Source organism: Balaenoptera physalus (genome assembly GCF_965194825.1).
Source record: "Balaenoptera physalus genome assembly, chromosome: 3".
Taxonomy (NCBI): domain Eukaryota; kingdom Metazoa; phylum Chordata; class Mammalia; order Artiodactyla; family Balaenopteridae; genus Balaenoptera; species Balaenoptera physalus.
Window position 1 is genome coordinate 44,591,508 of NC_138890.1, and position 23,563 is coordinate 44,615,070.

General features: G+C 38.8%; 2 protein-coding genes across 9 annotated transcripts in view; both read left to right on the forward strand.

Moving 5' to 3' along the window:
• HAVCR2 (hepatitis A virus cellular receptor 2) overlaps nucleotides 1-11,987 on the forward strand; it is a 41,455-nt gene extending 29,468 nt beyond the window's left edge. For all 4 annotated transcript variants that reach the window (XM_082453942.1, XM_082453945.1, XM_082453943.1 and 1 more), the window contains one exon: nucleotides 1,130-11,987. In XM_082453942.1, the coding sequence (XP_082310068.1) occupies nucleotides 1,130-1,289 (160 nt within the window). In that variant the 3' untranslated portion in view covers nucleotides 1,290-11,987. The remainder of the gene's footprint in view (nucleotides 1-1,129) is intronic.
• HAVCR1 (hepatitis A virus cellular receptor 1) overlaps nucleotides 5,079-23,563 on the forward strand; it is a 47,206-nt gene continuing 28,721 nt past the window's right edge. For 2 of the 5 annotated variants that reach the window (XM_082453929.1, XM_082453933.1), the window contains exons 1-2: nucleotides 5,079-5,177; nucleotides 23,424-23,481. In XM_082453929.1, the coding sequence (XP_082310055.1) occupies nucleotides 5,166-5,177; nucleotides 23,424-23,481 (70 nt within the window). In that variant the 5' untranslated portion in view covers nucleotides 5,079-5,165. Of the gene's footprint in view, nucleotides 5,178-12,685; nucleotides 13,560-18,272; nucleotides 21,063-23,423; nucleotides 23,482-23,563 lie in introns of those variants that run through there. The other 3 variants (XM_082453931.1, XM_082453930.1, XM_082453932.1) reach the window with 3 other exon arrangements.

Here is a 23,563-nt window from a genome sequence, read left to right on the forward strand (position 1 = left end):
AATCTAGATAGTATAGTTATGAAGACAAAATAGTCTGCAGTAAAAAAGTCAAATAAGACCAAATAAAATATTTAATTATCAATGGCTTTATATTATCTGTGTCAGTATTCTTTATTAGAGCTGAAACTTGAAATGTGGTAATATCAATAGGTAATATTTACATGCAATAATTCATTCTTTATGAAATTATTTGGTTAATGTTCATCTCCACCTATAAATGTAAACTCCATAGAAAATTAGGAACTTGTCTGCCACATTAACAACTGTATCCCCTAGCACACACCTGACTCTTAGTATGCATTTAATATTTGAGGATTGAATGAATAAACATTCCTTACAGAAGCCCTGTGAGATAGAGTACTTATTCCCATTTTATAGATGAGGACCCTGAGACACTATTTACTAATATACTAATTACTAATATACATCCTCTAGGGGATTTTTGTGTTTTGTGCACTGTTGCATCTCTTGATGCATAGAACAGTATATAACACGTTAAATAGTTCTGAAAAAATATATATAATTTATATATATATGTATATAAATAGTTCTTGAATGAATAAATGAAAAAGCAAATCCAACTTACCCAAGATCATATGGATGGTAAGCAACAGAGGCAGGATTCAAACTCAAGTCTCATTGGATCCATAACACATTCATTTCTTTTACTTTCTGAAATTGTTCAAGCCGACATAATAATTGAAATAATAGTGCAAGGAACAGTAGAACCCTTCACTTAAGCGTGTCATTTAATATTTTGTCACATTTGCTTTATCTGTTTCTCTATTTACATACACATTTTTTTTTTTCTGAACCATTTGTAAAGGTGTTTCAGACATCTTGACACTTCACCTAAACACTTCAGTCTGCACTTCCTCAGAATAAGGATATTCTCTTAGATAACACAAGGCCATTTTTATACCTAAGAAAATTCAGATTAATTTGAATTTGTGCAGTTATTCCCCAGACTATTTTCATTACTCTTTTATGTTTCCCCCGCCTAGTCAGGACCTGATCAAGGATCATATACCGCCTTGGTGGCTATCTCTTCAGCAAAGCCCATTCTCTTAACTCTATTCCATGTTGCCTGGGAAATGCTTAACTCAACCGCATCACTTTATTTCCACAGCCTCGTCACTTTGGCCAGCCTCCCTCCCTCGGGGTTAGTGAGTACAGCAGGAGAGGGGACGCACGCAGAGGAAAACATCTATATCATTGAGGAGAACGCGTATGAAATGGAGGATCCATACGCGTATCACTGCCCCGTCCGCAGTGGGCAGCAGTCCTGACCACCCCTGGGCTGTTGTCTTCCAGCGCCACCGGATTCACCACTTCCTTTTGGGGTTCGGTGTTATCTTCTTTGAAAACTATGAGATGGCTCACCTGACTGGTTTTAGAGGTTCTGTCCTTGGCCACCGAGCAGAGTTTCTCCATGTTCTAAAGATAAGTAGCTCACCCGAGGATTGAACTGGGACCAGCATTGTACTTAGACAGGCACAACATTGCCTCTGTGTTCCCGCCACCCAACTCGGAGACTGCTAGTCAGGGCATTAGAGCTCAAATGGGCTTTTATAGAGAGTAGGAATTCTTAATATGGGGTCTCTGGAATTCCAGATATTCAGTTATATGGTGTGTCCATGAAGCTCCTGAAAATACAGGGGAAATTATGTGCTGAGATACGTGCGTGTCTTTGTCGGTACAGGAAGTCTAAAGGGACCGCCGATGCTCAAAGAGCTCTGTGCACCGTAGCAGGTTAGGAAACTATTGGAGTAGGAGTAGATAGTCTTGAAGGTTCCCTTTGAGTCTCAAGGTTTATGCTTCTTTGAATGTTGACTCTGTGACAGTATGTGCCAGTGCGCAGCTCTCCTTGGCCTAAGTTAAGAAGACTGCCCAGCAAGGCCTGCGGTGTGGCAGGTGCTTCTGGAGAAAAAGGAAGTACGCTCGGTGTGTGTTGACAGGTTTTGCTTAGGGTGCACTCAGAGGGAAAGATCTCTGACCAACTTCTCCATTCATGGAGAGAAGTGGAGCTGTGTTTTTCACAAAAGAAGAAGCAATGACTGGGACACAAATTCTGTTTCCTGGTGGAAAGTAGGTAAAGGGCTCCAGCCATCTGTATTTATCCATGTCAGATCCCCTGATGGAAACACAATGGTCCTTAAGCTTCAGTTCCAAGATGGTAGAGAGTAGGTCTATCTTGCCTATTTGCTTCCTCCCCAGTCTTGGCACAGCTCTGACGCATAATACTGATAGAAATTTACTAAATATCTTTGGAGTGAAAAAATTAAGGAAGCAGAAAGGTAGATTTCTGGGAAGACTTTTCCACTGGAGAGCTCAGATAGAGCTTCACTTGTTGGGGAACTCGAAAATACTCCTAAGCTCCCGTTTCTGCTCTTGTCCAGCATCTGCTCTTCTCAGCATCCTCTCCCAACTCAGGCCCTTGGAAGTGTGTTATTGTCTTTTTTCCCCTTTCTGCTGAATGAATCAACAATAGGGACCTGTCGCTGCCTGAAAACTGCCTTCCCCAGGTGATGACTGAGCTGCTACTGCGTTGCATGCAGGAGATGTTGGTCACCAAGGATGCGGGCAGCCTGTCTGTTACAGTGTTTGGGCTGCATCTGGGCGGTATTGGGAAGCACTGGCTTTCTACAGGGAGATTTGTAAGGGAGATCATTTTGCAAAGTTCCAGGCAGTAGCTTTTAAACAAGCTGAAAAATTAAGTGTTTTAAATTTATGAAATTCTAGAGGGAAGGGACCACAGAAAACATATGGACCAGATCAATGATTGCCCCACAAAAGGGATTCTTACTCTGCAAAAATCTTTACACAAGGATATGTATACAAGGACGATCATTGCAATGGTGTTTGTGAGAGATGTTTTCCATCAGTTGGGGAATAATTGGTTATTGTGGTATGTCAACACACTGGCACAAGTAAAAAAAATTAGGTGGTTTCATCATTGAGCTGTTTTGCTAATTCAACAAATATTAAGTGCTTACTCTGTGCCAAGTTCTCTGGTGCTGGGATCATAGATAAAGAGCAAATAGACACATCCCTGACCCCATAGAACTTCTGATTGATCTGACAGGAAGGATGATTTCATTCATTCATTCATTCATTCATTCTTTCAGTGAACATTTTTTGTCACCCACTTTGTGCCAGACACTGTTTTAGTTCCCAGAAATATAGCAGTGAAGGAAACAGGCAAGATCCCGACTCTCACAGACCTTGTGTTACTTGTCAAAGGAGAAATCTATATTGCTAAGTCAAAAGAAAAAAAAACGTTCTAGAATAGTATATATAGTTAATGCTAATTTTTTTTTTTTTGCCTTTAAATAATCTGGAAGAATATTCCCAAAATAATATGGTTATTCCACAGGGGCAAATAGTCAAAAGATAGAGTTTCACTTTTTGCTTTTATGTGCTTCTATAATTTGAATTATTTTATCCATTTTTTGTAATAAAAAAATAGATTTAAATACTGTAGCAATGTTTTCCTGTCCACCCTCCTCCTCATAGAAAGAAATGAAGACTTGGATAAGTTAAGTTCAAGGTCAAGGTGGGCAGTAGAGTGTGCCAGCACTGTAGACATGTCTAGAGTGTTCCAGCAGAGATTGGAACCCTGGTTTTCAGGGTAGGATCCACTCTACATCAATTATTTGTAATACGGAAGATGGCAGAAAAGGTAACAAACTATCAAGCTACCCCAAGGGGTCTGGGCGATGACAAGTGGTCACTGAATTAAAAACAATGTAAAAAGATTGAATGTGCGGTTTGCTCTTAGAAGTGCTTAGGATTTTTCTTCCAGAGCTCTGCCATAGAGACCCACAGTACAGGAAGAGGCTCCCTGATGTCTTCAGACTGAAAAACTAAGGTCTTACCATGTTTTAACTGCCTATCACTTCTGGTGTTAGAATTCCCCAGGCAGAAATTCTAAGTGGTTTAACCTGTCATTAATTTATTTGGGGGCATCCCCTCATGCCTAGTCCCATATACATTTAATTCTCATTTAAGTTTGAATTAAAAAAAAAACTGAATACAAATTAATTTTGTGTCCAGATTTCTACTGAGAAGGTCTTTCTCGAGGTAAGTAGAGATGCCCTTAGTGCTGTAATTTTTAAGATTTTTGTCATCCTTTTCTGGGGCTCAGTTGGGGAATGGGAAAAAGGAGAGGGGCAGCTGGAACACTTGGTTGGAGGGTTTTCAAGCTTCAGGAGGGCTCAGATTTTGGCCTATTTTCAGTGGAAGACCTACGCAATGGAGCAATATGAGTCAGAAATGTGAGTTTCAGGATTCTAGATCCTCTAATATCTTTTTTTTCAGTTGTATTGACTGTAATTATAAAGATCATTCCAAGTTACTCTTTTATTAGTAGTAGTTTTCTTTTGTAAATTCTTGGTCAAACTCCTTCTGCTTATGGTGTGACTCTTTTTCCAGAGAAAGCAGTGATGTTTAAAAAAAAAAAAAAGTTATTTAAGCTATTCAGGTGTGGTGGTGGCACTGGGACATCTATTTAAATACCCACATTATTTTAATATAATTGTTTTGTGGGTGGGTCACCTTTGGAAAATATTTTATTATAGCTTTATAGTCTATACTTAACAACCTGCTTCATGATAAGTTGACATGTCCTTTGTAATTTCTACATTTTGAAATTGTACTTTTTCATGCATTTTACACCTAGTTCGTGTAAAATAGAAATATTTCACGCTCCAATGCAGTGTTATCTTCTTTTGGTCAGTTCTGAAATATCCATATATCTATATCGAATCTGTTTTAAATTTTATTACCCAGTTTTACTTGCCATTCCTCTTCACTTGCATGCAGAATTTAGTTCTTGTTCTGGAAACCCTTAAGTAAAAAGTAACAACTGTAAAAATATAGGTGAAGGTTGTTATAATGTAGATTTTTGATTCATTTCTTTATCCCAAAGTTCACCACAAGATCTTAGCAAAAATCTCTTGACCTTAATCTGAGGGCTGAAGCAAGGAGCCAATGGTGAGGGGCTTTGAAAGCTGCCAGCTGCCCAGGCCTCAGTGAAGTCCTCAGAGGGGTGGCGCCTTTCCTGTTCTCTCCAGCAAGCCTCCTACTCCAACAAAAATTCCTGGTAGCTAAGCAGCAGCCAGACAGCTTCTAACCACCACGGAAGAAAGGAGTTTTCTGAATAGATGGAATTTCAGGTGAGAACTAAGGAATATGACATTTAGTTATCCTAGCTGCCTTATTTCAAGCAAATGTGTTTACAAGGAACTCTGGGCGGGCAAGCTAACTTGGAGCCAATTACTTTACAGTACGTTGAGACTCTGAGTAAGAATCTCTAAGCAGAAAATACATCTTGTTGGAGTGCTTGTTTCCCTTTTTTTTTTTTTAGGTTTGTATTTTGAAATAATTTGAGATTTGCCAAAAAATTGCAATGATAGTACAAAGAGTTCCTGTATTCAGCAGTTTTTTCAGTTAACAGCTTATATAACCATGGTACCATTTGTCAAAACTAAGATCTTAACATTGGCACATGACTATTAACTAAACTACAAATTTTGCTTGGATTCCTACTACTGGCTTTTAAAATTTTAAATTAAGTGCTTTTTGAAAAATAGAGTTTAAATTAAAGGTGAAAGTCCCTATTCCTTGTCCTCTCTATCAAAATTTCTCCCCAGTCCTACTCCACAGGAACAATCCTTCTAGGCCAGCACTGTCCAGTAGAAATACAGTGTTGTTGTTGTTGTTTTTCATTTTAAGTCTTCACAATCCAGTGAGTATTTTCCATTTAGAGCACATCTCCATTCTGACTAGTCACATTTTAAGTGCTCAATAGCCGCACGTGGCTATTGGCTCTAGAATTAGCAAAGTTCCAGGCCATTCTCTATTTTCTCTCTCATATACACACACACACACACACACACGCACGCACACACGGTAACCTAATTTTTTCCACTGCTTATAGAAGACCATCGCTCCATGTCAGAATGGGACAACAGCCTTTACTTAGATAGCTATGTAGTATTAAGTAGAACAAATGTGCATAACCTATTAAATCACTTCCGCATGCATAGATGTTTAGTTGGGTTTTTTTTTTCCCCATTTCAAATAAGGCTGCAAGGAACATACTTTATTTGGAAACCTATGTGCATTTGTGTACTTCCAACGTATATGATTCTGAATATGGAAATGCTGAATGTGTCAAAGGATGTGATTGTATTTGAAGTATCATGACAATAGAACAGTAGTATATTTTTGAACAAATATACCAGTCAGTGTATTACTAAATGCATATTATCTTTCTCAAGGCAGTCATTTTAGAAAGCAATTTATTTCAACAGTGTTCCTTTCACTCAAAGTAATTTGTTTTTGGTTTTTGAAATTTGACTTAAGAATCAGTTTAAGCTAAAATAACTAGGCCTAGTGACTCTCGTAGGCCTTACTCCTTTGTAGTCACAGTTAATATTTATTCACTCATTTATTTCCTCCCTCCCTACTCCCCTCCCTCCATTCCATCCATCCAGTTCCACTTTTGCTTTCCTAATAGTTTGTTCTCCTCACACAGCAGCCTAAGTATTTTCTTTTTCTTTTTTAAAACTCATCAACCAGGTTCAATTACTCTGTTATTTAAAACCTTTCAACAGCTTCGCCAGGGCCTGGATTTCTTCTGACCTCACCAACCCCTCCTTTTTTTTTGTTTCATCCACACTGGTTTCCTTTCTGCTTCTAGAACAGACGAAGTCCTTTCTGGTTCCAGCACCTTTTTCAGTGAACTTGTGTCCCTCTGTTTAGAATGCTTCTTTCAGACTGTTTGCAGAGCTGCCTCTTTCTCATCTTTGAGTTTCCAGCTTAAATATCATCTAAGAGCTTTCCCTGAACACCCTATCAAAAGTGCCAACCTGCCCACCTCTATTCCAGTTTATTCCCTACATAGTTTGTTTGAATCTGAAATTCTAATTGTTTACATTTTTGTGATTTGTCTCCCCCAACCCTCAACTGGAAAGTAACTGTCACTTATCTTATATCTTAAGGACCTAGTGCAATGCCTGACCTGTAGTGGGTGCCAAATAAATATTTGTAGATGGATTGAATGAATGAATGTATGCCTGCTGTACTGCAGACTCAAGCCACAGTACAGGCACCACAGATACTACAAAGATTTGTTTTTCCTTCAAGGAAGTCAGAGCCCATCAGGACAGCATGATGGCCAAGCAAATGATTATAATAAAAGGCAATAAGCATTGGCAGACCTGCATACTAGATTCTGAGTGATGCAGAAAGGCAGTTTTTGGTGATTTTTTTTTCTTTTTCCTGAAAATACTAATCCTTGTCTTTACCACTTCTTTAATTTAGCTCTATAAAATTCCAGCTGACTCTCATTGAATAAGGATAGCCTGGCACATAGCAGATGCTCAATAAATATTAATTGGGTGAATGAATTAAGTGATACAGGTGACATGGATTCCAACAGCGGACCTCCAAAAAACATATAGTGACCCGATGTATTTTCTACTTTGTAGAAAAACATCTGTTTTGCAGTGTAAGCCCTTGTATATTTATTAAAGCATTATTTTATAATCGTTCATCTTTCTGGAGGCTTGGTGATGTCTGAATGTTGCTTTAGGCAACTTAAATTGCTTTCTTTTCTGTCTATCTGGGATAAGTAAAAGGATGGTTGTAATTAGGCTATGAAAAACACGTTACACGAATGTAAAAGACTTCCACTTTTGTAAGAACCTGCAGTTTTGGGATGTGTTTTTTGTTTTCTTTAGTTAAAACCCTTTACGTGTATTATATAAGCAGTGCATTGGTACATTCTTGTTGTAAAATGCTCAAATGATACATAAATGTATAGCCTTCAACTGAAAGTCCCCCTTGCCTCAGCATGCTTCCCTACCAGAGAGGACACTCTGAATAGTCTGATCTGTATCCACATACATCTTTCCTGTGACATTTCCATACAGGTACATATGCATATACATACATTGTCATTCTGTCGCAGTGTTTCACAAAAATGGGTTCGCATGAAATAGAATTGTTTTTTTCACTTACTATTTCTTGGAAATAGTTCCATGGGAGTGTCCCAATAAAATGTCGACATTCTTTATCAACATAGATAGTTAACAAGCAGAGGGTTCTGTCAACACTGTGTTAAGTCCCAATGCTCACCACCAACAGGGTGCTTTGACAAAGGTTTTGACAGAGCTCAGCATACATTTTGAATAATTGCTACTAGCACAGGAGTTCAACTGGTGCCCAAGTCATGCAGTGGTCTTGGTTTGGGAGACTGCTGCGTCCTTTAGAAAATTCCCCTAACCCTATCTGATAAAAACCCAATGCTATTATGTTTTTTTGATCCACCCATCTTCCCTAAAATGGATGTAGAGGAAATGGCTCACAATCATGTGTTATTGCAGCAAGGCACACTGGCTAAAACTGAAAGTTTTCATCCCAAAACAAATCTGTTGTCAACGTTTTTAAGTAGAAAGCATTGTTTTGGTTTTGGGAAGGAAGAAAAAGGACCTATCATCTCATAAGTTCTTGGGGAGACGTTCTGCTTTACACAAGGCAGTGCCCTCTAGCTGTGTGAGCAGGAGCTCAGCTCACATTCCATTTTCTGACATCCTCGTCACTCACAACTTCAAAACCCGAAGCATCAATGGACATGGTATTAATATCTGATATACAATTTATATCATGTTATATAAATTGTATTGGGGCACAGTGTAGCTCGACTCCATTCTTTTTTTTAAATTGAAGTATAGTTGATTTACAATATTGTGTTAGTTTCAGGTGTACAGCAAAGTGATTCAGTATATATATATTATATATGTGTGTGTGTGTGTATTTCAGATTATTTTCCATTATAGGTTATTACAAGATAATGAATCTAGTTTCCTGTGCTGTACAGTAAATCCTTGTTGTTTATCTATTTTATATATAGTAGTGTGTATCTGTTAATCCGATACTCCTAATTTATCCCCTCACTTTCCCCTTTGGTAACCCTAAATTTGTTTTCTATGATGACTTCATTCTTACTGAAGGTGGTGACTTGTTTTCCTAAAATTTCAAGGGTAGAGACTCTAGGTTTGCTTTGTCTACTTAGAATGTTCCACTGCTTAGTATGGTGTGCTCGATAAATATTTGGTGGAATAATGTTTGTTGAGGGAGAAGAACCTGACTCTCACTTCTGCATCTGCCCCAAGTGACTTCTAAGGGTCCTCTTCTCTATTCCTCTCTTTGGTCCTCAGTTTATTCACATATAAATCAAGGGGTTTGGCTCCAGGTAGTTAAAGGTCCCTTCATGTATAAACAGTCTCAAAGTCCATATGACTTTTCAGGCCTATAGTCCAACCTCAAATTAAGACCTGTATTGAATCTTTTGAAAACATCCTACATCAAAAGTAATAAAAATACCTAGGAATAAAACTGCCTAAGGAGGTGAAAGACCTGTACTTGGAAAACTACTGAAGATGACACAGATGGAAAGTTATACTGTGTTCTTGGACTGGAAGAATTAATATTGTTAAAATGATCATACTACCCAATGCAATCTACAGATTCAATACAATCCCTACCAAAATACCAATGGCATCTTTCAAAGAACTAGAAACAATTTAAAAATTTATATGGAAATATGAAAGACCCCAAATTGCCAAAACAGTCTTGAGAAAGAAGACTAGAGGTGGAGGAATCACACTACCTGACTTCAGACTATGCTACAAAGCTACAGTAATCAAAACACTATGGTACTGGCTCAAAAATAGACACATAGATCAATGGCAGAGAATAGAGAGCCCAGAAATAAATCCACACACTTATAGTCAATTAATCTATGACAAAGGAGGTAAGAATATACAATGGTGAAAAGACAGTCTTCAATAAGTGGTGCTGGGAAAACTGGACAGCTACGTGTCAAAGAATGAAATTAGAACATTCTTTAACACCACATACAAAAATAAACTCAAAATGGGTTAAAGACCTCAATGTAAGACCAGAAACCATAAAACTCCCAGAGGAACACATGGGCAGAACACTATTTGACATAAAATGTAGCAATATTTTCTTGCATCTGCTCCTAAGGCAACAGAAATAAAAGCAAAAATAAACAAATGGGAACTAATTAAACTTAAAAGCTTTTGCACAGCAAAGGAAACCATTACAAAACAAAAAGACAACATAGTGAATGGGAGAAAATATTTGCAAGTGATATGACCTATAAGGGGTTAATATCCAAAATATATAAACTCATACAACTCAACATCAAAAAAACAAACAACCATATTAAAAAATGGGCAGAAGACCTGAATAGACATTTTTCCAAAGAGGACATGCAGTTGGCCGATAGGCACATGAAAAGATGTTCAACATTGCTTATCATCAGGGAAATGCAAGTCAAAACCACAATGAGGTATCACCTCACACCTGTCAGAATGCCTATCATCAAAAAGAACAACAACAACAAAAAATGTTGGTGAGGATGTGGAGAAAAGAGAACCCTCATACACTATTGGTGGGAATGTAAATTGGTGCAGCCTCTGTGGAAAACAGTATGGAGGTTTCTAAAAAACTAAAAATAGAACTACCATATGACCCAGCAATTCCACTCCTTAGTATAAATCTGAAAAAAAAAACCAAAAACAATAATTCAAAAAGATACATGCACCGCCATATTCATAGCAACATTATTTACAGTTGCCAAGATATGGAAGCAACCTAAGTGTCCATCAGCAGATGAATGGATAAAGAAGATATGGGGTGTGTGTGTGTGTATATATATATATATATATATATGTATATATATATATGTATATATATATATATATATATATATATATATACACACACACACACACACACAATGGAATACTACTCAGACATAAAAAATAATAAAATTTTGCCATTTGCAACAACATGGATGGACTTGGAGGGTATTATCCTAAGTGAAATAGGCCAGACAGAGAAAGACAAATACTGTATGATATCACTTATATATGGAATCTAAAAAATAAAACAGACTAGTCAATATAACCAAAAAGGAAACAGACTCACAAATATAGAGAACAAACTAGTAGTTACCAGTGGAGAGAGGGAAAGGGAGAGGGGCAATATAGGGGCAGGAGATTAAGAGGTATAAACTATTAGGTATAAAATAAGCTACATGGATATATTGTACAACACAGGGAATGTAGCCAATATTTTATAAGGACTCTAAATGGATTACAACCTTTAAAAATTGTGAATCACTGCATTGTACACCTGTAACTTATATAATATTGTACATCAAATATACTTCAATAAAAAATAAAAGCAGCCTAGCAGAGAACAATTACTGTTCCAGCTCACTAAGATCTCCCGGTAATCTATTTAGTAAGTGGATCAAATCCAGCAAAAAGACTGACAGACTGGAGAAGCTTGACTTTTAAAGATACTTCCCAACATTCTTATGTAAAGGTGTGGCAAAGAGATAAGGAATAGAATTCCATCTTATCCATAAAGAGAAAAGAGAAGGAATCAGTGACAGACCACCAGAGGAGCTGGAAAACTACCTCTTAACTCACTGGTAAGTAAATTCTCTGGAAACTTATGCTGAAGAGAAAACTGGAACTTTGCTGCTTGGACTTTCTCAGTATTATATGGGGTCTTAGGACAATGATGACTGAGCCAATAGAAATTGGGGTAATTCATATAAAATAGATTTGGGTTTCTTGGGAGATAGGTTCTCATTTAAATGGAATCATGGACTTACACATTGGAATTGTTTAAGCTTTTCCTGGGCAACATCATTGAGGGGAGCAGAGGGGAAAAAGAAACCTCAGCAGAATGAATTGGTACCTTTGGAGGAAGGCATACTTATTGAGGCTCTCTTGAAAGCTGTGTGGGGAATTCCCTGGCGGTCTAGTGGTTAGGGCTCCGAGCTTCCACTGCAGGGGGCATGGAGTCGATCCCTTGTCAGGGAAGTAAGATCCTGCATGCCACGTGGCAGGGCCAAAAAAAAAAAAAAAAAGAAAGCTGTGTGACTTAAGCGTCAATGCATCCATTTGCTGAGCCTCTCATCTGTTAGATGGGTGTTATACAATATCGTGGAAATGGGAGTATGTGTGTCTAGAGCATAGCTATATTAGCAGTTTTGTTCATCGACGTCTGTGATTTGTACATTTAAAATATGTGTAAAGTGTGAAGGAGGAGCCTAGTATTGGCTTCTGACTTTTGCAGATTTGGTAGTATTCTTGTATGTGTTAGAAACTTGATCTTGCAAATATTAGCAAGTACAAAAGTTTGACTTGGTTGGAGTTTTGTGAGGCTTGGCATAGAAGGGTGTGGCCAGTTTGGGGAGGTGGGCAGCTTTTAGAGTTTGGAATTTGGCCTTGGGAAACCATTGAATGCTTTAAGGTGGGGAAGATGATTGGATTATTTAGACACTGGAGAAGGTTTAAAAAATAGCTATCCTCAGATGTGGGTCCTCCCCCATATCCGGCAGCTGCAGGTAGCTGGAGAGCGTGGGCTTCTTGGGCTGGTCTTGCTTTTATGACCCCTACATCCAGTGGCAGCTCAGTGCTTCCAAGTGGTCATGCTTGAGTCCCTAGTCCAATGTGCTATCCCTGGTCGTGTGAAAGCAGAATTCCCTAATTGGACTATGAATTCTGTCCCTCTATTGCTCCGCACATTTTACCTCTCCCAAATCAATACTTCTTCCACTGAGTCATCTTAAGAAAACTTTCTCTTGACCCTACTTCCAAACTTCCCCTTCCTTATTATTATTATTATTATTTTTTGGATGCAAAACTCCTTGAAAGAGTTCCCTGTCTTCAATTTTTAATTCTCTTTTGACTTTCACATTCCATTAAACCTTTTTCCTGAGATGTAACATACATAGGGAAGGTGAACAATCATTCAACTACTCTTCACCGAAACTGCTTTTATCAAGGTCATTAATGATTTCCATGTTGCTCTGTCCTATAGGCAAATCTCATCCCTTGCCTTTGCAGCATTTGATTCATGATCATTGCCTCTTTGTTAATGCATTTGCTTTACTTGACTGCACAAGGATCCCATTTACATTTTACCTTTCCTCCTGCTTCCTTGGTTTGCTCCTGTGTGTGTGTTGGTGCCTCTTCCACCTCCACCTTTTGCAGAAGGCCCCAGGACCTAGTCCCTAAGCCGAGGGCATTCCCTGAGCATCAACTCTGGTTCATGGCTTTAAAATCCCATTTCTGTGCCGATGACTCTCAAATATGTACCTTGAGCCCAGACCCCTCTCCTGAACTCTAACAGTCTCCACTTGGAGGTCTAAGGAAGCTCAAACTGAACATGTCCAAAATCCACAATGTTTCCTTCCAAACTGTGTTACACACAGCTTCCCTTGTCTCAGCTGGTGGCACCTCCGGTCTTTCCAGTTGCTCAGGCCAAAATCGCTTGCAGTCATCTTTAGGTTGCTGCTCCACACCCTGCAGGAAATCCTGCTGTTTTGAAACATCCAGAGCCTGAGCTGCTCTCCCCTCCTCTCTCCTGAAATACTACAATAGCCTCCTGACAGGTTCTCATGCTTCTCAGCCTAGCAGCCCCAGCATTCCTTCTCAAAGGTGAGCCTGACCCCATCACTCCTCTGTGCCTGCACTGGGGCTCCTTTTCCTGTGGAGTAAGCAGCTGGAAATTCATGTTTGCTGCCTGAGCCTATGCCTCAACTGGGATGTATCCTTCGAAGGGTCACAAAATTGACTCTAGAGAGTAGCGATTGATGGAGGTTGAACAGCTCAAATTAAAAAACAAAAAAATCCATTGTGCTGTTTGGGAGCCTTTAGGACATAGTGGGGGCTCTCGTGGGAAATGGGCTTGTCAGAAAATCCAATCCTATGGAACTGTACAGTTATTTCACATCTCAGAGCCTTGGTTCTGTGTCCCTATCTTGGCTCTTGCTCATCATTTCCTCCACTTAAAACACCCTCTGCCCCTTCCCCATTCTCCAGCTGTGAAGCTCACATGTCACTTTTTAAAGAGATTTCCTCCCATTTCTCCCTCTCACCCCCTCAGTCAATGAACGGTCTCTCCCTGTGCCTTTGTGCTTCCATAATTTATTCAGTCGATACCTATTGGGTCCCTAAAAAGTTTTCAGGGATAGAGCAGAGAATGAAAGGTGGAGGCCTGCCTTGAAGGGGTTTATGGTCTAGTGTTGAGTGCTGTCCAACACAGTAGCCATGTTTGGCTATTTAAACTTAAAGGTAAATCAAGTTAAATGGAAAAAAAATTAATTCCTTAGTTGTACTGGCCACATTACAAGTGCTTGCACGACACCCATATAGAATAACTCCAGCATCACAGACAGTTCTATTGGATATCACTGTACAAGAGGAAAGAGAGATGGATCTCACACGCACACACACACACATACATACATACACACATGTACACAATATATATCACAGGAAACAAGGTAATAAATGTAGAGAACTGAGACAGACAGTGACTGGTTGGCTACTTTAGATAGAGGGACCAGGGGGATGTCTGAGAAAGTGACACTTAAGCAGGGATCAGAATGAAGGGAAGAAATCCGAAAATGATGGGGTGAAGGAAGGGGATCTAGGCAGAAGCACTGGTAGGGAAAAGGTCCTAAAGTAAGGATACATTTGAAGGAAACCCATATGGCTGGAGCCCTGTGGGCAGGGAGGGAGTGGTAGAAGAAATCTGAGAGGTTGGCAGGGGCCAGATCACTGGGGCTTTGTAAATCTGGGTAAGGAGTTAGATTTTTTTTTTTCCTGAAAGAAACATAGGAGGGTTGTAAGTTGAGGAGTGACACAGTCTGATGATATATTTATCGTTTACATCATTCTTCTCAATTTTGTTAGTTGCTTACTTACCTGTGTCTCTGCCTGATTGCACAATTCTGGATTTTTTTCATCTTTGGTGTGTTGAATCATGCCCTGTTAGCCTCAGTATATTAATAAGTGTGGTAGAATTGAATTAAATTAGAAAATTTTTATCACTGATCTACTGGGCTTTGGCCAAGTCTGAGAGTGTAACAAAAGCAGCCATAAAATGTTTTGTCTCCCAAATAAATAAGGCATGGCCTATTTGTGCATGAGGCATTTCAGAATTTTTCCCCCTGCCCTTTGGTGGTGATTGAAGTGGGGTCAGTAGTGTCCCCTCCAAGTGTGTAAAGGCAGAGAACAAGATGAAAGCAGGTATCCAGAAATATGCTTATTCCTTGGGAGAACGCCTCTTGTTACCTAGTTGAATTCAAGTGCGTGGCATCGTAAAGCTAGGAAGGCTATTAAAGACATATGGTCATACCTCTTGGTTTTATGGAAGAGGTGATTTTCAGCAAATAGTTCAGGGGACAGCCTGTGTGAAGGCCCAGCGACAGGAGGGGCTTGTGTTCAAGTAGGTGGAGGAAGGTCTAAGGCAGGGGCCTCCTCCAACCAAGGCCTTCTTCAGAGACTGAAGCACCCCCAGGCAGGGCTGGTGCAGGGGCAAGCTGGAGAGGACACACTCTAAGATGAAAGTGTGGTACAGGCCACGTGTTGCCATCTCATTTTATTTCACAAAAAACAAAAAGCTGAGTTCTCACGTGAGCTCTCTGGATTTTTAAATTTTGGCTATTAATTAAGAAATAAAATTTTAAACACTGTGTATGAAGTACTTCTGCAGGCCAGATATAGTCTTTGGGCCTCCAGTTTACAGCATCAGGCTTTAGGCTTCTTCCGAGTTCAGAGGCTGCTAGAGAGCAGGGTTTACATTTCTGGGCAGTACAGGACCCATGACCACAGGATGCCAAGGCCATCATCAGCTTCTCCAGGAAGCCTGTCACGAGCTGCAAGAAGCCTAGAAACGGAGCACCAGAGCCTCCCTGAGAGGAAATTAATGAATCTTTAGACCAGAAGGAGAGTTAATGAAACACTAGCCAGGCTTATACTTGTTTGTATGGTTTAATGATTAAGAGCAAAAGTCAGAAGACCTCATCTGGAATCTAGGCTCATTTAACCTCTGGAAGCCTCAGCTTCCTCTTCCATGAATGGGGTTAATAACAGCACCTGCCTAAGGGGTTCTGTGAGGATTAAATTCATGTGAGCGCTTGACACAGAGGCTGCTACACAGTAAATTCTCCAAAAACCTAAGCTAGTATCAATGCATATTTAAGTTTAGTTTTTTAAGTTCTCCCACAGCCCTTTTGCTCATAATGAAAAGTCTCTGAGGGAGATAGAGCAAGTATTTTTAGTGCTATTTTCCAAAGGAAGAAATCAAGGCTTGGAGGAACTCCATAACTCACAGGGATACCCAGCTTTGTAAGTGGCAGAGCTGGGATCTGAACCCAAGTCTAGTCCAGACTCTGCTTCCTGAAACAGTCTCCTGATATCACTCAGTAAGATGTGGTCTGCGACATTGCATCCTGTAGCATGAATGGTGAGGTATAATGATTTGCATTTTTGCTTAATTCTTGTGTCATCTAAAGAATGTCGCTCCCCACCTGGCTCTACAATAATTGAGTCAGTAGCCACTACAGTCGCTGACCTTCAACACACCCTGAAAGGAGTTCGGGGCAGAGATCAGGAATGAGGCACTCTGTGCTCTGTGGAGACTGGCAGAACAGGCCTTCAGATAGGTATCTTTAAGAGAAAATTTTATGAATCCAAATTCTTTTTCATCTTTCCGACCTTAGAAAAGCACTAAAATCATTAACTGAGATAGCTATTCCTTGTGACTAGCAACCTTCTACCGAGACGTGTGCTTGACTGCACGGCTCCAAAATCACAAACATGCCGACCTCCCCTCCCCCCCAACGCCACCTCTTTGGAGCAGTTCCTCAGAGCTCTCTGAGAGGCTTGTCTCCTGGTCCTTATTAAGTCACCAAATAAAACAGAAACTCAGACAGGCACATTGTGCATTTTTATTTCAGTTGACAGTTTTGAGGACCATGAAGGGATGCAGAGCAGACTTCTCTCCTTTGACTGAACTTAGGATCCAGAGCCCTTGGTACCAGCAGGCCCCATTGCCCTGTGTCTGTCTGCCTCCCCAGCGTCTCCAGATGAATTTGAGTAGGCCTTCCTGGTTCTCAGACCTCCTGATAATCGCTTGATGATCCTGAGTTTTATTTGGTGGTGTATAATAAGTACCTGCCTCTAACTGTCCCCACCCCCACCCAGTTGAAAGATATTGGAGGACTTTGGTTGAAAGAGACTGGAGCAGTCTGTACTGGGTGATTAGGTGGGAAGCTGGCCTAAGGTCTTTCCTAAAGTAGGGGCTTCAGAATGTCAGCCTACATCTTTAAGGAATTCTGACTCTAAGGGAACAGGTCCTTCTAGCAGAAGCTTGCATTTCTCTCCCTGTGCCTTGAGATGTAAATGTTCTACCAGGGCTCTCAGGATCTATTATCTTATCTAGACCATCTCCAATTCCTGAAACTGAGAAAGAAGGGGGAAAGCCTTTTTTTTAAATTCCAGCAAGTAAACAACTTATTCCAACTGTTATTTTAAAACTAGTGAGTTTTATATTGTAATAACTGATTTGTGACTAAGTTTTTAAGATGAAGCTACATGTCTGTGTGTGCCTTATAGATATGATAGGTCTCTACCTCTGGAGAGTATTACCAAAATTAATTTGTAAATGAGCTCTATTTAATTGACTTAAAGGAAATTAAGTGCTTATATAAATTCTCAGAAATATAAAATAAACTAGCCCAGATGAATTTTAGGTTCATGTGAACTGGGAAATATTCAGTATTAAATTAATATTTGGTATAAAATTTAGAGCTTGTTGGTTTAATTAATATAGACATGTCTTTAGAGCCATCAACATAAATATAATACTTTTATTGTACCTAGATTTACTAGAATAAGTTCTTATATCTGTCAGCAAGAAAAATAACTTGGTATGATGTAAATTTTTATAAGTCTATTAAATGTAAATGAGATAAGAACTTTTAGGTAAACTCTTTAGAAATAATTATGTTTTAGGAATGTCTACTTGAAAATAGTCTCTCTAGATATTAGGTAACTTGAAACTTTAGAATTTTGCTAAATTAAGTTAAGTGATGGAAATTTATTAAATATCGATGTCCTTCCCAAATAAAATAAGGTAACTGGAACATTAATTACTGAATATAGGCATCATTTTGCAGAGAAATTAAAGATATTTAGGACTATTAATAAACACATTTGGCACCACATACATTTGGAGACATTTTCTTTAAGAAATCACATGTTTTTTAGAAATTATAAGTAGTATTTAAAGTTTGCCAATCTATAGAATGCTAATGTAAAAGACAGTTCATAATTGCTTGCTTCTTAGTTTTCACTAGAAATTAAGGTTTTTAAAAGTTGAGAATTCTAATTAATATATGTAATTAGACTACTAAGTTAACATGGAAAACATCTTTGTATGCAAGAAAAAAGAAGGTATAAGAAATAGAAATGCATTTTGTTAAGGAAAAAGAAAATAATTTTGTCCTAATGCTAGTTATTTCTAAATGGGAAAGAAGAGACAAATTAATATGGTATAGAAAATTTTAGAAGGTTTGAGAGAAAAAATAGAAACTTTAGAGGGAAATTTTTTGTGTGGTCAGAACTAAGATTAGAATAAATTTAATTGAGCAAATGAATTTCAGTATTAAAGGTAAAATGGTACAAAACCTGAATTTGTATTTTTCTGTATTAAGAGGGGAGTGTTTTCTTAGAATATTGATCTGCTTTTTATAACAGATTGTAAATTTTCTTTATGTTTTAAGTAATTTGTTATAACTTTCTATATTTGCCTTTGAAATCTTTTATTGTCTCTTGGTTAAGTGAATAAGTATTGTTTCACAGTGACCTATGATGCCAAGTGTTTTAAAGTCTTTTGATATTTTTGGCAAACTTCCCAAAGATCACATTCTAATTGAAGTTTATTTGACCTCTATCTAACTTTGAGGTTTTCCAAAAGGCCCTGGAATACCTCAAGGGAATTGTTTTCTCTTCTTAACAAAGAGAGAAATATTAAACTAATTAGGCTTATTTGATATGTTAAATTACATGGGAAGCATTTCAAATGAATTGTGATAAACATTCTTAGGCTATACTTTAGGGGGAAAATGTTATTAATATAGATATTCCAGAAATTATTGGAATTCCTAAAAACCTGGTATGTCTTAGTAAAATGTTATCAGTCATAACTCTGATTATTATCTTAAAATGTTATGAAACAAGTTTCTTTGCCAATTGCATCACAATCAGATCTTTTTTTTTTTAACTTTTTATTTTATATCGGAGTATAGCCAATTAACAATGTTGTGGTAGTTTCAGGTGCACAGCAAAGCAACTCAACCATACATATACATGTATCCATTCTCCCCCAAACTCCCCTCCAGGCTGCCACATAACATTGAACAGAGTTCCTTGTGCTATACAGTAGGTCCTTGTTGGTTATCCTTTTTAAATATAGCAGTGTGTACATGTCAATCCCAAACTCCCTAACTATCCCTTCCCTCCACCCTTCTCCCAGGTAACCATAAGTTTGTTCTCTAAGTCTGAGTTTGTTTCTGTTTTGTAAATACTTTCATTTGTATCTTTTCTTTTTAGATTCGCATATAAGCGATATCATATGATATTTCTCTTTCTCTGTCTGACTTACCTCACTCAGTATGACAATCTCTAGGTCCATCCATGTTGCTGCAAATGGCACTATTTCATTCTTTTTAATGGCTGAGTAATATTCCATTGTATATATGTACCACATCTTCTTTATCCATTCCTCTGTCAATGGACATTTAGGTTGCTTCCATGTCTTGACTATTGTAAACAGTGCTGCAGTGAACATTGGGGGTGCATGTATCCTTTCGGACCATGTTTTTCTCCAGATATATGCCCAGGAGTGGGATTGTAGGGTCATATGGTAGCTCTATTTTTAGTTTTTTAAGGAACCTCCATACTGTTCTGCATGGTGGCTGTACCAATTTACATTCCCACCAACAGTGTAGGAGGGTTCACGTCTCTCCACACCCTCTCCAGCATTTATTGTTTGTGGATTTTTTGATGATAGCCATTGGGACTGGTGTGAGGTGATATCTCATCGTAGTTTTTGCAATCAGATCTTTAACCATGCCTTTTAAAATCTTTGTCATTCATAGGCAGTTATTGTTTGATTCTGATGCCTTTGCAAAAATGCTTCATCTTAAAGAAAATTCATAGAAAGGACTTTTGACAAGCACAGGCTTGTAAAACTCTTCATAAAACTGTTAACAAAAGATCAGAAATTAGTTACATAGGACTGAGTGAACTGATCAATATGGTTATAATTTTTATAATTTTTTTTCTGAAATATTACTGCCTTTTAATCTGTTTTCCAGATATAAGGAAACCTTTCCCTTTAGGCTAATTATGACTTAGAGTAACTTGGCAAATGATACCTTCGTAAGCAGAACTGAAACATTTATCTTTTCTTTCTACCTGATCCCTCCAAAACTGTAAACCCTTATGTTACTAGCAGCCTTATCAAGTGAATAAGGGAGGCCACCTCCTGACAGATGCAGGAATCTGAAGATATTTTGGGACCTTGAGAAGAGAGGAATTCACCCAAATCTGTAGATACTGTAGGTGGGATCTGATGGCAAGCCCTTGGGATGGCTTTTCTGGCCTTGAGAAGCCTTTTAGAAATTCAATCTGAGATTCTTTATAAAAAGTTCCAGCAAAGCCAATTTTAAAAAAGAGCCCGTATGATCAGTTACACTTATGTAAATAATCAGGCCAAGTTTATTGAAACCAGACTTATTTTTGCCCACAAATTACTCTTAATTTGGCTATATTTGATAGAAATCAGGGTAATTTTAGAGAGAAAAATTATGTTTCAGTGGATATTAAATTCTAGTGTTGTTAATTGAGGTCTGTATTTACTGCCTAAGACTCACTTACCAGATAGCCCCCTGTTGTTATGTTACATTATTGTAAAGTTTAACTGAATTATTAAAAGGACACTCTAAGTTTGTTTCTGAAGCTTATCACAGTAATCTATCTTTGGATGAAGATCAGATGCCCCATGAACTATAACCGGAAGATTATGCATATTGGAAAAGGCATCATTTAAAGGCTTATCTCCAACCTAGATGGAAGGACCCTTATCAGGTACTCTTAACTAGCCCACGCACAGAAAGACTGAAGGAAATTGACTTTTGGATTCATATTTTCCACTTAGAAAGGGCCCCTGCACTGGACTGGCCTATAGAGAGAACTGCTGACCTCAAACTCACCTTAAAACAATGCTCAAACAGAGGAGAAACTGCACTCACACCAAGACAAGAAGAAGACAACATCAGAAGTAGATGGCTATTCCTAGATGCCAGACCTGACCCTTATGATTATTTATCATGTTTTCAATATAATAATTACATTAGATAATAATATCATACAATTGAAATTATAGAAACATGAATATAATTATATAATATAATTCTGTATAATAACTTCTTGGACTTTTGCATAAATCCATGTTTTTCTATCATGGGCATAAATCCTACACAGAGTTTAGAAATTAATCCAATTGTTGGGTTTATGGTCAATTACCTACATCCAGTACTTCTGGGTTACCTTGGTGAATTTCTCCTCTCCAAGGCTCTAATTGGATGGCCCTTAGGAAATTTATTTTAGAAGAAAGAAGTTATAGTTCTGTTTGAGCTACTATTGATATTACTAGATGGGACCCTCTCACTTGGCCGATCAATGATACTTGCTCTGACCATGGCTATACATATGAATTTTCTTTTAAAGTTACTCAAGCTCAATAAGAACAAGCTAAATTTCAGTCAAAGAATATAACTTCTGATTTATTAGGAGGGACCCTCCTTCAGTTATGGGGTGGATTTATATGACTACCATATCATATGATATTTGACTATTTAAGTCATTTAAGTTTAAAAGCTCCCTTATATTGGGAACAGTTAAACTAAGGATAATCAGCCTAATAATACTAGGAAATTAGGCTGGGTGCCTTATGAACAATACCAATATTTCATTACTTTTAAGATAGCGATTGGTACAGGAGAGACTGAGTCAGATGAGCTGGGAATATACTGGACCACACCTAATGGAAGCTCTTGGCTTAAATATTTACTTATGACCCTATAAATGCTACTAGCTATATTATTTGTATTCTGCATATTTTACAGGATTGTTGTTTCTTGCATTACCAAACGTGTGACTGAGCCTCTGATAAAAATGATGACTAGGCAACTTGAAATGATTGACACACATATATATATATTTCTTTATGAACTCAAGATTGTAATAGTGTAACTCTCGATATGGGAAGAAGCAACAAGAGGGAATCTTTGCCTGGACCATAACAGACTAGTAAGACAGGTGGTCCAGAGACTTTTAGCTACTATTAGCAGTGCCTAGTTCAATAATAGCAAATTGAGGATCAACAGAATCCTGGCCTGACTGAAGAAAGAGTATTCTTAGCACCGTGGGATAAAATGGTCCCGAATTGCCTCCCAAATAATGATTGAATTTATAACCATGAGGGGACACTGCCAGCTAAACAGTGTCACTCTCCATCTGGTTCTATAAGTGTTAAGTCACTAGCCACTGTAGTCACTGATGTTCAATATACCCTGAAAGGAGTTCAGGGAAGAGATCAGGAATGGCACTCTGTGCTCTGGGAAAACTGGTTGAACAGGCCTTCAGCTAGTTAGATATTTTCAGGAGAAAGTTTTATGAATCCAAATTTCTTTCATCTTCCCGTACTTAGAAAAGCACTAGTCATTAACTGAGATATCTGTTCCTTGTGACCAGCGGCGACCTTCTACCCAGATGTGTGCCTGATTGTACTTCTCCAAAATCATATATATGCTTATCTCTCCACTTCTGTCTCTTGGGAGAGGTTCCTCAGAACTCTCTGAAAGGCAGTTTCCTGGGCCAAAGATAGTCCTCAGTAAGTCCCCAAAGAAAACTGAAACTCACAACTCTCGTGTTGTGCGTTTTTATATCAGTGGGCACTTGACAATTTGACTGAGGCTGGGGACTAGCCATTGTGGCCACAGAGCAGGAAGGAAGTCCCCTGCCCTCGCCAGAAGGCCAGTTGACTCTCATCTTCGAGGCAAAGGGTAAGTGCACCTTTGCCATGGGAAGTCTGGTCTTTGCTCTGGTGTCCTTGGCTAAGCCGGCCTCTGGTTTCCTTCCTGTTTGCTCCCTTATCTCCTCTGTCAGCACCTGGAGTCAGTTGGGACTCTTAAGTATAGGAAAGGAGCTGGGGAAGACGGGACTGCTTCAGAGGACACCTTTGCCTTTCTGTTGGAAGGGGCAGAGCCCTCAGTCACCTGGAGCTAATAGATCTGAAGCCTTTGCATGGTCTTGTTTCCAGCAGGTAGTCTTATGTGATTCCCCCCATCAGGGTGAAAGGAGAAGTTGCAATCTGAGAATTAAGACTCGTTCTGATACCATCTGGTTTGGGGGCGCACCAACCAGCGTGCTCTGTCTTTCCTTCAGGGCGATACCATCATGCATCCGTGGGTAGCCATCCTGGGCCTCATACTCCTTCTGACAGGTAAGTGAATAGGTGGGCTGTTCTTTGGAAGCACCGAGGATGGGGGAGTGTGTGTGGGGGGGTGTGAGTGTGGCGGGGGAGG